At 39.2% G+C, this 16,381-nt stretch overlaps 1 protein-coding gene across 4 annotated transcripts in view; it reads right to left on the bottom strand.

Annotated features, from left to right (window-relative positions):
• The window catches only part of FSTL5 (follistatin like 5), a 323,917-nt gene that overhangs the window by 283,116 nt on the left and 24,420 nt on the right, over positions 1–16,381 (bottom strand). For all 4 annotated transcript variants that reach the window (XM_081021706.1, XM_081021708.1, XM_081021707.1 and 1 more), the window contains exon 2: positions 6,457–6,597. In XM_081021706.1, coding sequence (XP_080877832.1) covers positions 6,457–6,579 — 123 coding nt within the window. In that variant the 5' untranslated portion in view covers positions 6,580–6,597. The remainder of the gene's footprint in view (positions 1–6,456; positions 6,598–16,381) is intronic.

Here is a 16,381-nt window from a genome sequence, read left to right as displayed (position 1 = left end):
CCAAGATAAAGCTGTTTCCTTCATTTCATAAAAGCTAGCTATCAAGAAGTAAGTGGGGAAAGAGACTGATTAAGACAAGAACCTCATTTCTGGATTGTTTCCTGAAAAGTGCTCTATTGTTGCACCTACACACTGAAATGTTGTTCAAGTAGAAAAAGACACAGTAAATGGAATGGTTTGCTCAGTCAAAGGAAAGAGTTTCTTTTAAAATATTATTTTTACAAGCTCCTACAAGAACAATACCCATTTCTTATTGAAAGGCGCTTGGTGTTAAATTTGATTTCCCAGCAAGATGTCAGGGATGCTATTCTGAACAAGCTAGTCAGCAGGGTTTACTTTTCCTACTAAAAACCCACATGAATTGAAGTGACCAGCTGCTGGTTCTGGCTGGGAGAGTTTATGGAGCAGGGAATAAAAATAGCTAAACTTACAACAGAACATTAACAGCAACCAAACAAAGCAAACAATGAAACTTTACAACTGGATTGGTTGGGGGGGGTGTTGTTTTCTGTTTTTTGAAAACCATACCATGAAAATGCTTATTTGTTGTGGGGATCCAAGTGATCCAGGGTTTAATGTACATTTCTGCATCCGTTAATACTTGAGGCTCAGGGATCTGGTATATACTGAGGGATATTATACACTCCCAAAGAAGTATTGAACTGACACTGGGAGATCAAAGCAAGTTACAAAAGCCACTGAATGATTTCTGTGAAGAACTAAAAATTCTTATGTGTTCACTTCCAAAAAAGAAAGAAAGAAAGAGAGAGAGAGAGAGAGAGAGAGAGAGAGAAAGAAAGAAATGGAATTGAAGAGGAATCTTTGCCAGGGAATGTTACAGCAACTGGAAAGAGTGGAGTGGAGGTTCTATTTTCTAGAGATAAAGAATAAAGTAATTTACAATAGGAAAATAAACATGGGGGGGGATTATCTAAGGGACAGGCAGAAGGATGGACAATAGCCCAACTCCAACATGCACTGTTCAGAAAAGCTGAAGTGAATCCTTCTTTGCAGTCTTTTATTGAGACTGTATAATGCGAAATAAAAAAATTCCTTCCAGTCACACCTTAGAGACCAGCTAAGTTTGTTATTGGTATGAGCTTTCGTGTGCATGCACACTTCTTCAGATACGACTGGAAGGATTTTTTTTATTTTGTTTCGACTATGGCAGACCAACATGGCTACCTACCTATGTATAATGCTAAACATACAAAGTATGATGCTTGAAAGTGACCATTCTGCAAACGTTGGTGGACAACTGCCAGGTAAGCAATATTCCAGGAATAATTTTCTCCATTTACTTTCATCTTCCATAAAGAAATGAAAAGGTGTGCCAAAGTTTAAAAGAAAGTTTGAAGACTCAATGCAGAAAGTTTTCAGAAAGTTCTGTGACATACTATTTTACATTCTGAAAGATCTGGACAATAAGTCAATTAAGCTTTATACTGCTGTAATGAACAAGAGGATGAAGTTTCTATGTTCTGTAGAAATCATTTTAACTGATGTGCCATCAGGGTTTATAATACTGCCTACATAAAAATTAAATAGATTCTGTAGAAGCAGTAACACTGACTGATTAGGAGAACAAAGGCAAAAAGGAAGGTACTCAGACAATTAAATGAATTATACAAGCTATCGTAGAGAGTTTGTTACTTTCATACTTTTAAACTAGGGCGACTAAAAAATGAACACATCCTGTTCAATAATTTCTTAAGATTCCCGGCAACTGTAGAGTAAAAAACAACAACAAACATGTAATGCAATCCCCAAAGAAGCCATTTCTATGACAGCACTCAGATTATGGAAATCATATTTCCATTTGTGGTCTTCCATCAAGATTCACATCACCCATCCATGTAGGGTCTTCAACCACCAGGTGAAGACATTTTGGCTGAGAAAAGTTCCTCTGCTGCCTCCACCATTCCTGGCCCTGCAATCCTTCAAGTATTGGGGGTGGTGAATTTCTGCAGCAGGGAAGCTTTTCTGCCCGTCTAAAGCCCCAGTTGTTTAGATTTCTAAATTGTGCTGGGAGGCTCCTCACATCAGATGATCAGCTCTAATGCATTAGGGCTATTGGGCTAATGGCAGTGATGGGACCTCAGCTCTCCCTCCTGAGATACCTGGAATTGTGAAGATGAATATCTACATAGGACTATAGTTAGGGCTGAGAAGGGAAGAGATGAAGTGGGGGAAGCACTCCACATTTCTTCACCTGGTTTAAGAGATAAGGAAGTGTAACTGCATTGAACCTCTGAATGCAATCCAATATACCTGGGAGTAAATCCCATTGAATTAAATGGGGGTTGGTTCTGATTAGCATGCATAGGATTTTGCTGTGTTTCACTTGCATCTACAATCTACTGAAGAAGGAAAGAGCACATGAAATGAAGTACGAAAGTATGAAATAAATTTATTCCATTTCAAAGTTACCTGAAGTTATCTTTTCCTGTGATAGTTGAGTTTGAGCAACTATTAACCATGTGCCTGAGAGCCCCTCATGAGGCCCGTTTTTGCCTCTTGAAACACTTATCTGCAAATAAAAACAAACTTCTAAAATTAATCTAGTTTCATTCTGGTGGGAATCGAGGCAAAATCATCTAGCTTGAAAAATGGGAGACTTACCTCCTGAGACATTCATTCTGATGTTAAAAGAAAAGAAGCCTACCCATAAAAGGTTGTTTGTTTCTCTAGCACAGAGAAAAGATGTTTATTGATTTTTTTCAAAAGGTTTTTAAAAGACATGCACATATTTGAAGCTGAATAAAATCTAGAGTACACTACAAAGTTTAGTTCTCTTTCTTCACACAGAGAGCAACATCATTCATATAACCTGATAAGTAATACAGTTCAGTATCAGTGGTGGTGGGGGGCTGCCTCTGGCAATTCACTGGGTGGGTGGGGAAGCTAAAGTTGTATCTATTTACTTAAAATACAATTTGAAGTGAAGAACAGGGTGCCTTTGACCACATTCTGAGCCTAGGAATTGTTTCAGTACCAGAACAGATGAGAGCTCAAAGTCTGTTTGCATAGAAGTCCACTATTGGGTAGCTTTCTTTATTTCAATAACCTTATTTAGGTGAGGAAACTACTTGTTAAGCAGTTGAAATTGAGAAACCATTTCTGATCTACTACATATCAGCCTAAATTTTCCACTAAATCCCAAACTACCTTTTGTTCACCCTTGGTGTCAGGGCTTTTTTTCAGCCAGAACTTGCCAGAACTCAGTTCCGGCACCTCTCAGGTAGGTGCCATTGCCATCCTAAGATAACAAGGGTAAGTTCCAGCACCTCTTTTTTCCTAGAAAAATAGCACTGCTTGGTGCAGATCGATACGTTATTGTGCAATGCAGTCTTTCCTCGCTTATAATATTGCATGTTGCTAATTGGTATAAAAAGGAAGTATCAGCAATGAGATGTATGTTTAAAAAAACAAAAAAACTTAAATTTAAACAGAAAGATAAATTTGTCAATGTATCTCTGTAAACCACAAAATCACTGTAGATTCATGATGAAGTTAGCTATTGACACCATTGTACACTTTCTATTGATCTTATAAATCTCTGTTATATAAATTTTAGATTTTTTGCAGCCAGATCCTAAGCTTATTTCCATATACGTATTCATGGGACTGAAGCCTTATAGGGTAAGCCTATCCATGTCTACTCAGAAGTAATCTCCATTGAGTTCAAAGGGACTTTCAGGATTGCAGCCTCTGTCAATCAGCTTGTCTGCTGTGGAACTGACCATCATTCTGACCCCAAGAATGGTAATGCAGATTGCTCATGTGTGCCAATCTCAAATCTCTTATTTCTTATACCACACATAGCACACAAAGCACATCTACATGTTAGGCACTTAGCACACATATAGAGAAACATGAGGAATGCGTGGAACCACACAAGAGAAGAAACCCGGATATTCAAACTGTAGATGAACATAATGGTGAAGTACTGGAAGTTTCATTTTTAAATAACATAAGTTTAATTTAAAAACAAAACAAAACAAAACCACACATAGAGAGAGTGGAGTGTAGTTTTATGGATCAGCCTGGCTGCTGTCAAATCAGAATCTGGGGATACCAATTAAAAAACAATGTGTTACTTTGATTCTCTTCCAATCATATGGCCCATTGAACTACAAGCAGCCAGCCCATAATTGCGTGCTTTCTTTGCATCAGGAAGCAAACAAAACAGTTATAAGTCTCAGTGCTTGGTCTATGTGCAGGATCTTTTCTTCTTATAAGTGATAAACACTGCAAAAAAATTATTTATCTCTTGAAACACATGAAAATATGGAATTACTGATGGTTGCAGATTAAATTGCAAAGATTATCACAGTGCATATCAAACATTGCACAAAACTATTATAGGAATACTCTGTACGTGAAGCCATACAGGAATTGATTTTGAAATACCCACGTTTTGGAGCTTTCCCTTATCTTTATTTCTTGTACATTAATACTAGTTTTTATCAGTAAAATTATAATTGGATTTCACAGGTTTGTCAAAATGTAGCAACTTTTAGAAACAACAAACATCCAGTTCTGTTAGCTGGCAGTAAAGATACATTCCCTTCTAAGTCATGTTTTCCGGTATTTCCTCTGTGCAGACCTTGAAGATCCTACATAACTACAGCCTTCTCATCAGTATTTTGCTGGCAAACCAGAGACATAAGATGGATTCAGGATACAGCCTGTTGAATTTGGATCCTCCAGCCATGTGCCTTCACCCATAAAGGATGGGACAAAGCAACCATCACTTCAGCAACAAGTGGGGGGGGGGGGAGAGAGAATGATATTCTGCACTCAATTTTTCAACTGCAATGAACTACAGCCTCGGTGCTTGTTATTTATTTACTGCTCGCAATACAAAAGGAAGGTAATGTATCCTTACAACTCCACCTGGACAATTTACTATTTAAAGAAACGGCCCCCGCACCCAAGTCTTGCATACTTAATTCCTGTATCTGTACCATTCAATTGGGCTGTATGTAATATGTACATGATCTGAGACATAACACCCTCCAGTCTTGGGTCTTCTGAGCACCAAACCTCAGTGTCTGTGGTGTTTAAGATTTGTGTATTTAAAAACATTCCTACACTGCATTACATCAAAAGAGATTCCAGGGAGGTATACAACAGTATAGATAACAAATTAATTAAACCCCAACCCTGTACAATAAACACTAACATTAGCAACCATACTAAAGAAGACAGATGATATCTTTAAAAGCAGGCTAAATGAAAAGAACCTTAACCTGCACTTCCAAAAAACTGTAAAGTAGGTCCCAAACAAACCTCTTTGATGAAGCTAATCTAATGTCAGTAAGTCCTGGGTTTTTCCCTGTGATTACATTGCACACTTCAGATAGGGCAGGCATTTGGAATAGGGCCACAGTGGGAATAACTTAACAAATGCGTAGGATAGTATTTTGTAAGCTATATCATCAACCAACTAGGTCAAAATATAAATATTATATTATATTATATTATATTATATTATATTATATTATATTATATTATGCTGTCTTTCACCATAAGGGTAAAGGTAAAGGTAAATGGTCAGGGACCCCTGACCATTAGGTGCAGTCATGGCCGACACTGGGGTTGTGGCACTCATCTCGCTTTATTGGCCGAGGGAGCCGGCATACAGCTTCCAGGTCATGTGGCCAGAATGACTAAGCTCCTTCTGGCGAACCAGAGCAGCACATGGAAACACCGTTTACCTTCCCGCTAGAGCGGTACCTATTTATCTACTTGCACTTTGACGTGCTTTCGACCTGCTAGGTTGGCAGGAGCAGGGACCGAACAACGGGAGCTCACCCCGTTGCGGGGATTCAAACTGACCTTCTCATTGGCAAGTCCTAGGCTCTGTGGTTTAACCCACAGCACCACCCGCGTCCTCACCATAAGGGTAAGTTACAGTAAAACCATTTAAATTATTCATTTTAAAATCAGATAAGACTAATACTTGATAAACAATTTAACTCAGAGAATAAAGGTAGGTCATCTCTCAGCTGTCAATGTCCAGAGTAAAAGGCTCCATATTCAGCATATGACAAAAGCTGTACAACAAGGACACCTGATATATGCCCATGGGGAGCAAATCCCACACCTGGGGGGTGGGGGTTACCACAAAGAATGCCCTTTCTTGGACTATCACCACTGAAACTCTGAGGGTGCTGGAACAAAGAGCCCCTCTGCTAATCTTAGCAATCTTTCAAAATATAATGAATGATTTTTAATTTTTTTCTCCAAAGAGTATGCTGATGAAAGTAAACCTTATAGTGTCTATCATGGATTCTGTAGCTGTGATTCCTGCATTGCAATGGCTTGGACTAGACTTTTTGGGTCCTTTCCAACTCTACAATTCTATGAGAATTCGTGTGAATAATATGCAGCCCTTGGGATAAAATTTTAAACGAGAAAGCAAACAGTGTTGGCAGAGAACATCAGTACCTTGTGGCGTAATCGTACAAGAGGCTGATAGCTTTTGAAGTCATATCCTTCTTTTGCTGGCCATCCTTCCACACCCAGTAAGATGCCTCCAAGGAAAGAAACAATTGTCCACCACCTAAACATCTTTTCGAGACCCTCTGCCTAAACAAACAAGATGAAAAGGAAAGGAAAGTGTTATGAATCAGAGATATAATGGATTTGTTAAAGTTCCATAAATATTAAAAAAAGTTTGAATTTAATTTATAGATTTCAACAAACAGTAGAAAACCAGCACGGGCTAATACAGATATATGAGTGGGTGGAATTGGGATCTAATACAGCTGTTTGGGGTGTACTCAATATTTTCTAATCAACATTCAGCATCCATATCCTGACATGAGCAGCAAAAAATAAACCAATAAAATCTTGAAAGGCGAGAAACATAAGAGGAATCCACTGCAAAGAAAATGCTCTTTTTAAAACACTGAAGGATAGAGAAAATAGATAAGAGCATCTAACCTTTTTTTGCTTATAAACACATTCCTTTTTGAATGTCTGTCTACATTACTAATGAGGAAAACCAATAAAAAGGGGGCACATTGGTCTATGCTCTACAAAGGACAGGAGATATGGAACCCTTCCAAGCAAGCGGCTGCTATGAGACTGTGGCAAGGGAATGCATTCACAGAACATCACAAACTGCCAGTATATGTCCTGGCAAAAGACATGTTCTTAAGAGGCAAAAGTCATGGGTTCTGAGCCAAAACAGGGCACATTGCACCTCCAAAACACACACACACGTCCCATTTTTTATTTTCATTTTATTTTGCACCCCTTTTGAGAGCTGGATTGGAGTAAAACTCAGTGTGGCAAGCAAGAAAACTGCTGCTAGCCAGTGTGGCAAGCAGGGGGCGGGGGAGTCTCATATAGTTCTCCAAACTTAAAAATGAAAAGTGTAATGCTGGTGGTCAAAAAAGAGGTTTAAAGACTCTCTCAAGGCAAATCTTTAAACATGTAGTATAAACACAGACAACTGGGAAACACTGGCCTGCAAGCACTCCAATTGGAGAACAGCCTTTACCAAAGGTGTCATGGGCTTTGAAGATGCTCAAACTCAGGATGAAAGGGAGAAATGTGCTAGGAGGAAGGCACACTTGGCAAACCCTCACCAAGATCAACTCCCACCCGGAAACCTATGTCCCCACTGTGGAAGGAAGTGTGGATCCAGAACTAGCCTCCACAGTCATTTATGGACTCACTGTTAAAACAGTGTTTATGGAAGACAATCTTACTTGGCTCGAGTGATTGACATAGAAGAAGAAGAAGAAGTAGTTCTCTTAGCAATGGGAAAGTATATGCTACCCTCCTCATTCAGAGTGGTTTTCGTTTGCATAATTTTACTATTTGCTTTGCAGCATATTCAGGTCATCATGCTCACTCAATGATCTCTGGATGGCTGGGATCCTGTCGCAAAGAACCCCTAAACATTGTTTTTTAATAGCAGGCTAGAGGAGCTGGAGACAGCTGGGGGAAATGTGACAGGCCACTAGTGTAGCCAACTCCTGGGGAACCTTATTTTTCATGTTAAAAAATAATTTAAAAGATGAAAAGTTGATGCAGTGCTACTTAAACTATTTCTAAATTTGCATCTGTAGATATAAATTACCATGTGCAAATTTTATGCAAATGTGGGGGGGTTGGGGGGGTAAGGTACAAGTGACTAGCCTGGTGTACGCAAGCAACAAACCATGGAGCTTTTCATTGTAAGCAATTGAATAATACATGAAAGCTGACTTTCACATGCAGCAGAGAGAACAGTTCCTATTCACCCTCTCTCTGCCCCAGCTCTCCATCTGTAAAATGGGAATCTTAATGACACTAGGTTGTTCTCAAGACAAATGATATCATTACTGTTTGATGGCTTTGCATATACAGAAACTCAACAGAAATGAACGCGAAAGCACAGCAGAACAGATTTGCCTGGCACACAGGATGCTAATTCAGCTCTGTGGTGCAAGCCACACTATGCATAACTTGAGGATCAAGGTGTAAAATGGATTTTACAAGCCACTAGATAGCTTGTTTTCTTGAATGTCAAAAATAAAATTTCATTGCAGCTAATGATATTTAGCTAGTGTGCTTCATGTTGAGGAATAATTGAAAAAAGCAAGGCAAAGAAGTTTCCTTTTGAAACTAAAATTCACCTAAAGCTATTTTTTCCTACAATGCTTTTAAAAAATTCCCAAAAGCAAACCAGCAAACCGTTTTAGCCCAAGTATCTGGCCAAAAGGTTTTGTGGTACCATCTTTTAATTAAAAGGTGTTGTAATGAGCTTTTACAACTCTTTGTACAAACAACTGTTCATATAGATAACTGGAAGCTTGTTGACAACAAAACACAGGGAACCATGCAAGTAAAACAAAACACCTGGACCTGAGATTGTTTCCAATTTATTGGAATGTCATTGATATACCATTTAGAGTATAACTAACTCTCTCTTTCTCTCTCAAAGGAAACCGTAACTGCTCTCAATTCATAATTAATTCATAATTCAGCACTGCTCTCAATTCATAATTAGATTTTATTTATTTCTTAAATTGATATCCAACCCTGTTTTCCAAAGGAACAAAGAACGGCAAACATGCAAAAAGTAAAATATCTAAAAACATCTCCAATACAGATGCAGACTGGGAAAGATCTCTTATTAAAGAGTTTGTTGGAAGACGAAGGTCCACCTTATGGGCTAAAAAGAGTCAACCCTGTCTAATATTTAGCAGGAGGGAATTCCAATAGGCAGGCAGCACAACACTTAAACACCAGATTCATATGTTGTGTGGAATGGAGCACTTGGTGATATGGTATTTACAGGAGGCCCTGCATAGTGCAGTGGTCATTTGGATATATAAAGGATGGGATGATCTTTCAGGAATCCTAATCCCAAGCTTTATAGGGTTTCATGCACTAAAAGCAGCACCTTGAGCTTAGCCTGTGGGCCAAAAGGCAAGCCCATGTAATTATTTTAGCAGCGGTGTAACATGATAGTAATAGCCTGGCCCTCTGAACAATCAAACCACTACATTTTGCACTAGCTTCTGGACCACCGCAGGGGCAGTGCCAGGTTGCAATAATCCACTACTAGAGGCTGCTAGTGCATGGACAACAGAAGTCAAGCTATCCCAGTCTAATAATGATTTTGGCTGTCTTACCAGCAAAAGCTAGTAAAAGGAGCTACTACCCATGGAGTAGCTTGCACCTAAGCTTCTAGCAGTATTAATTGTAATTGTTTTTAATGATAGATTTTTTTCTATGTTTTCAGCAATTCTTGGTTTTATCTGTAAACCGCCTTGAGTCCCATAACAGGAAAAGGCAGGGTATAAATAAAAATAAAAGAATATTGACAAACAGATGTCACATTTTCATCTCCAAGGTTAGACCAATGTCTTCTCAATGATGTGCCTCTCTTCTAGGAACAATAATATAGCAGGGATAGACACCTGAGATGAGATTGCATCATACAAAGGTATATTCCAATCCTTGCACTGAGACTGAATCAGAATTTTTCTTCTGACCCTTCTACTTTTCTCAACTGCGAAATTTTGGCATTTTAAAAAACAAAATACACCCAACTGACTAGGGTTCCTAGAAAGGGGAAGCTTGTCTTAGGAAAGCAGAAGACATCTATTCAAGTAAATTCATTATAGTCTCTTGTAGTTTTGATTTACTGATGATTGGAAGCATGGATATCCCATGTTTGGCAGAATGCCAACTTCTGTGAATTTGGCCTGTTTCTAAATCATATTTGACATATTTCACAATTAAGGCCGATGCCGTGAAATGTGGATTCAGACAGTCGGAGCCGCAATAATCAATAACTGCCTTGTTTCTTGCTACTTAAGGATGACACAGAAATAGATATACAGCCAAGAAAGCAATTTGCATAAGATTTCTAGAAAATTCTATTTAGGCTCAGCTCATTCTTCCATCCATCTTAGATAAAGTATCTTTGTCACATTCCCACAAAAAAAGAAAGCATTATCAAATGCATTCAACAGGAAAAAGTAGTGAAGAACAACAACTTTCAATAATGCTTAGAAGAATCCATAGATCCATGAAAGTACCAGGCATCAAATTAAAATCTCCTGTATCCAACATAGAGGACACAAAGTCTTTTTTTTGAGAAATGTCTTCCTCTTAGCTACAAACCTTTCTGTATTTTAAAATACGTTTTTGAATACATATTCCAGTTTATGGTATAGTTCATTTCATTCCATCGTACAGTTAAATATATGCATTCTAGTTTTATGGTCCAATTTATGGTATCCTGTAAGAAAAAAAACAAGAATATATATCCCATTTATATCCTAGTGTTCCTTGGAGACACCTTGAAGACTATTTAGTAGAAAGGTAGGGCATAGATTTTCAAATATAGATAAATAAATGGAGTTTAGACTGTCATGTTTATTTATACTGTTATCAGCTTTGAATTTAATTTTTTTTTTAGGAGAAAGGTGGGTATAGGTATGAATAAGTTTTTAAAAAGAAGGATATGGAGCCATTCCATTTTATCCTCCCCAGTGGGTTAAGCTGAGCTATAAAATGGGATAGGCTAAGATTATGATTTGCTTATGGTCACTCATTGAGCTTCATGACCACCTGGAGAAATAAACCAACAGATTTTCACATTCCAAATCCTACCCTCAAGCAACAATATCATACTGCTGCCAAAGGTAAAGATTTCTGTTTGCCAGGAGCGTGGAGAAATGCCAAGTGTAAATCCATAACCCTACTAGGTACGACGCTAGTGAAAGAACTATGTTTCATCCACTGAACCACACTTGGGTTTGTCAGTCAAGTTTGTAATTCCAAGATATCTATCCTGCAGTGTGAACCACTGCACTGAAGAACTGAGCTAGAGACTTGACTTTGGAGGCAACAAGTATAGGAATTTATCTGCTTTTTTCACAGAGCAAACAGCAAATTGAATCTGAAGACAAAGAAAGCACTAGCACAGGAAAAGTGAAGCATGTATAACCCATTCACTTGATTTTGAGTACCTGGAAGTGGAGCAGAACCTAGTATGGTGGAGAATATTCAGAGAAAATTCTACAACGTGGCCCTCTTTTTATAGAGGAGGGATTAAGATAAAGGGGGGTGTATTTGGGAAAAGCTTTGGAAGATGCTGTAATGCAACTCAAGGAACTGCAGGGGTGGGGATTGAATGTTGAAGCTCCAGTGGTATGTTGGAATTCCACTGCAATAATAATTAAGACGCTCTTTGGGTCCTGGCCTTGGAGGTTAACAATTATGCAAAGCTAGTCACCCTCTAACCAAAATGATACAGTCATAGAAATGTCTCAGGTGTGCTAAAAATAGATATTGAAGAACATAAAGACATAGGACAGTCACAGCCTCCCACTCTGTTTTCTAAATTGCATATACTTTATTTTCATGTGCTAGTATAAAGCCATTAGAATTTTTAAAATTATCTGACCTTGAAGGGTTTCCCCTTCTATGCTGCTCCAAGAGAAAGGAAAATTGTTACACATTCATTCTTCTGACTTCATTGCCTGTTAGCTTGATGAGCACTTAAAATGTAAATTAAAGAACTTTCCTGTTAGGACCAAGACTGCCTAAATCCCAGGTGTATGGTTTCTGCATCTCCTATTTGTTGCTCTCGGAAAAATTATTTCATATTTTGTCAAAGTCACACAAACTGTTTCTTAAATGTATTGCATAATTTGATTGCCTGGGTGATTATTTCTTCCTTAAAAATCATTGGAAGGGAGTTCAGCTCTTCTTAAAACAATATCTGATTTTTATTACAGCTTTATTGTGCACAACAAGGCTGGAATATTAATGCTACTTTTCCTTAAGGACCATGTTTCTAAATAAGAGAGTCAAACTGATGAGATTAGTTACAACCAGCTGCTAAAATAACTTTATCAATTTCTGTGATTTCCACTGTGCCCTTGAAAGTATGTACTGCACAGCTTCTCTATGTTCTACCAGAACTTTTCCTCAATCCAGATCAAGCAATGCATGGCACCAAAATTCAGAGAACTGATATCCACTCCCCCACCTAGGCTCAGCTGTTGAGGGGGCCCTTTTACACCTGGCCCATCACTGATGGAGTATGACCCTACAGGCCATGTGCAGGTGTTGAGTCTACCTGGTGAGGTGCGCAGGGTTGTCTTATTAATCTGGCTCTTGCTCCTCCCCTCTGTCTTTTCAGTTTGGCCTTCAGCAGCAACCACACTCTACCCCTTTCCCTCAGCTTGGGTTTTGACAGTTGCCAATTTCGGAACCATGTAGGGATTTTTCCCTTTCAGTGTCCTGATTGGCCTTCAACAGTGCTGGGAGGTTGTTGCTGTTTTGCCTGTGTCACACTGTTTAATAGATCTAAGAGATCTAATTGTTGTCTGGCTGAGCCAGTGAGGAGTTAGGGGAAGGAAATCTGTTGAGCACCTTGTAGCACATTCTAAAATACAAAGGGGGCTTCCTCAGACTTACCCATGGGGACAGGATCTCACTTTCAGGACTGCTCAGCTCACAGATACCAGTGCCTCAAAGCTGGAGCAGAAGGATGACCTGAACAGAATTTCCTAGGAACAATGGATGTGTTGGCAATGACGGGCCATGAGTAGATAGTTAGCTACTCTGGGTACTTAAGCCAAGGTAGTCTAATCTGAGTTGGTTTAATTTTCATAGCACTCAGACTTATAGGAGCATTTATCAAGTTTTTCCCTCCACAGATCCTTAATTATATCTAATAAATACTGTTCATCATTTTAAACTCACACTACTGTGTCTACATGGGTGCATGGATCTGGGTCCAAGTGCGTTCTGGGAAATGCTGTCATTGTGGAAAATAGAGCTGAGATGGAACCAGATACAATGAAGACCTTTGAAAAATGCCCTTATTGCTGTATACTCTCAGGGAGTACAGCCTACTTGATTGGTATGACTTATTTCTATTTTGAGCATGAGGGATACAGGTGCTATGTGTTAGAATTCCTGCTCCATGATTGCAGTCATGGGATTTTTGTCTATCACATGATGGTGCATGTTTTGACTCCACAAAGTGGGAAGTGACAGAGACAGGATGTTTGTGTTACTGTGTTCCGTGAAGTGGGGCTATTGTCCTTTGTTCTTTCTCTTTGCTGTCTGATGCTAAAGAGAGAGGGAGCCATGTTGCAGTGCTCCGTGTGTGTTTATATGTAAATAAAGTAGATTAGCCAAAATGCTGAGTTGCTGGGGTCTGTTATGCAAGCTGCAAAGACTCTGCGGATCCCTAAGTGTGCCGATGTCTGTTGGCATCGGTCGCTGTGATGTTCAGGCTGAAGAAAGCTTTTTAAGCTCCCAAACCATTGACCAGGAGGGAGAGAACATGCCAGTCGGGCATGTGTCTCTGCCAGGGTCCTACTCGAGTGTAGGACAAGCTCCTGACAAAACAGGTGTTATGATGGTATGGGTATGACACATAGGCCAATTGATGTACTCCCTTCTAGAACACGAATAAGATTGTAGGCGAGATAGCAGGCTCCGTTTATTACATAGGTATGGCTATTTATTACTTATGCATCTATCATAACTAAAAAAAGTATTGTGTGTATTGACCCTTATACACGAAATGAATTAAATAAAGAGTGAAAATGTGTGGAGAATCATTGTGACACAACAATGCCTTTGCCTGGCAGTAAGGAAGGGCTGTGACCATTTTGCTCAATGGACCAGATATACAACCAGACTGAAAATGGCTATCATTTTTTAGCCCAAACCTCCAAGGGAATAGTTAAGTATGTGTCATACCCTTTTCTCCATTGTCACTTTGAGTGGTATTATTTTTTAGGAGCTAAATTTTGGGCTGGTAAATACTCAGATTTAATACAAATCCAATAAAGCTGAACTTAGCCGTGCATCTATTTTCATGCAAGAAAATTAAAAACAAAACACTGAATGATGTCAAGGCTAAAACTCAAGTGCATTGATTTCTATCTCAAAGCGCCAATTGACTTAAATGGGGCAATGATTTCACCCAGCTTCTTTAGTTCCTATGACACAGATTTTAATGGAATGTAATCAAATGGGGAACACTACAGACTTAACCCCTTCTCATTACACTGTTGAGATGGTAATCTCATAGTCATTTTTGCAATGCTGTAGGGAAAGAAACACGATAAAGGTATTATCCTTCAGTGGCCTCAGAGGAGTCTTTTTAATAGAATTGACTTGTGTCTGTTGATCTCGTTTTCCCATAAAGCTCCACAGCTCAATCTCATGAAACTGCAGTATTTACCAGCATTGATATTTGTTATCAGGTCTACTGGGTAGAACCTATATAGTCACAGCCCACGAGACTCCTTCCCTCTCTTCTAAACTGGGTTTCTTCTTACTGCTGCTTCCTCAATATCTTCTGGGATTTGTAGGCACCTTGATGGCACATTGGGGGAAATTAGCATCAGCTGTATGAGGATGGGACACAAATATTACAAGAGGGAGAATGCTTGAAAAGTATTCTGCTGTTGGTGTGTTTTAAAAACATTTGGGCTAGTTTGGGTGGAACGGATGGTATTTTTAACATTCACCACTGGGAGTTTTCTTCTTATCATCAACAGCAGGCATGGGATCCCTAATGCAGCAGGGGCAATGCATTAAAGCTCCTTTCCCCATCCCCATTTCCTGATTTAGCTCCCCACACACACATGCACAACATGAATGCACATAAATCTAGGCCCCATCTGCACTATACATTTAAAACAGTATCATACCACTTAAAAGTCACAGCTCCCCAGTCCACCCCACAAGAATCCTGGGAACTGTAGTTTATTACAATTCTCAAGAGTCTGGGAGAACCTGTGGCTGTTTAAAGTGCTATAAATGTATAGGGCAAGTGGGGACATTAGCTTTCTCCTCAATAAGGAAAGTTACTTAAACAGAGGAAATGGGAACATATTCCTAAATGGGCTGTTGGAACAGAACAGGGACAAAAGAAAGAAAGAGCCAACTGACGACTTTATGCAGCACATAGCATGAGGGGAGACTGAAGGAAAGGATGCTAGATAGAAGCAAAAAAAAAATATTTATACAATTAATTACTGCACTGGGTGGTAGATCCAGCTTTAGCCATTTGGGGTTGTGTCACACTTCACAATCATACTATGTAACTGTAAAGCCAACAGAAGAGAGTGCAGCACTGCAAGTATAGTAAAAGAAAAAGAGAAACGGGGGGGGGGGGGAGGATCAATGATTGAGTAAACTTTAAAAAGAGCAAAATAGTAAGGCAAAGTACTTTACTCAAAGTACTTTGTGCACAAGCCCTTTAAAAACATAGAAAGGAGAAAGGGGCATGACAAAATTAAGATAGCACTGCAAGACAAACAAATAACAATATCCCGTAGGGCATACAAATGGCTACTTGATGATGGACAATGAATAACAACAACAGTACAGTGGTACCTCGGGTTAAGAACTTAATTTGCTCTGGTGGTCCGTTCTTAACTTGAAACTGTTCTTAACCTGAGGTACCACTTTAGCTAATGGGGTCTTCCGCTGCTGCTGCACCACCACTGCGCCATTTCTGTTCTCATCCTGAAGCAAAATTCTTAACCTGAGGTACTATTTCTGGGTTAGCAGAGTCTGTAACCAGAAGCGTCTGTAACCCAAGGTACCACTGTATTGTAAATATCAGCACCTATTCTGGAAGCAACACTTGAAACACTGTCAGAAGGGTCAAAAACCATTGTAATTGTTGCAAACCACCAGATGGGAGAAGATCATATAAGCTTAATGAAATGCAAACTGCAGCAGACTGAGTTTGAGTTACCATAAAGTACACAGATGACAAACAGGTACAGAAGAGAAAACCCATCCCTAGTCATGATAGCCATTTATTGCCTCTAGTACCGGAGACAGTCTGCCAGGTGTACCAGTTACTGGGAATCACAAC

This window comes from Podarcis pityusensis (assembly GCF_964106645.2).
Source record: "Podarcis pityusensis genome assembly, chromosome: 9".
In the NCBI taxonomy this organism is placed as follows: Eukaryota; Metazoa; Chordata; class Lepidosauria; order Squamata; family Lacertidae; genus Podarcis; species Podarcis pityusensis.
Note: the sequence above shows the minus strand (reverse complement) of the source record. Positions and strands in the feature narration are given on the sequence as shown.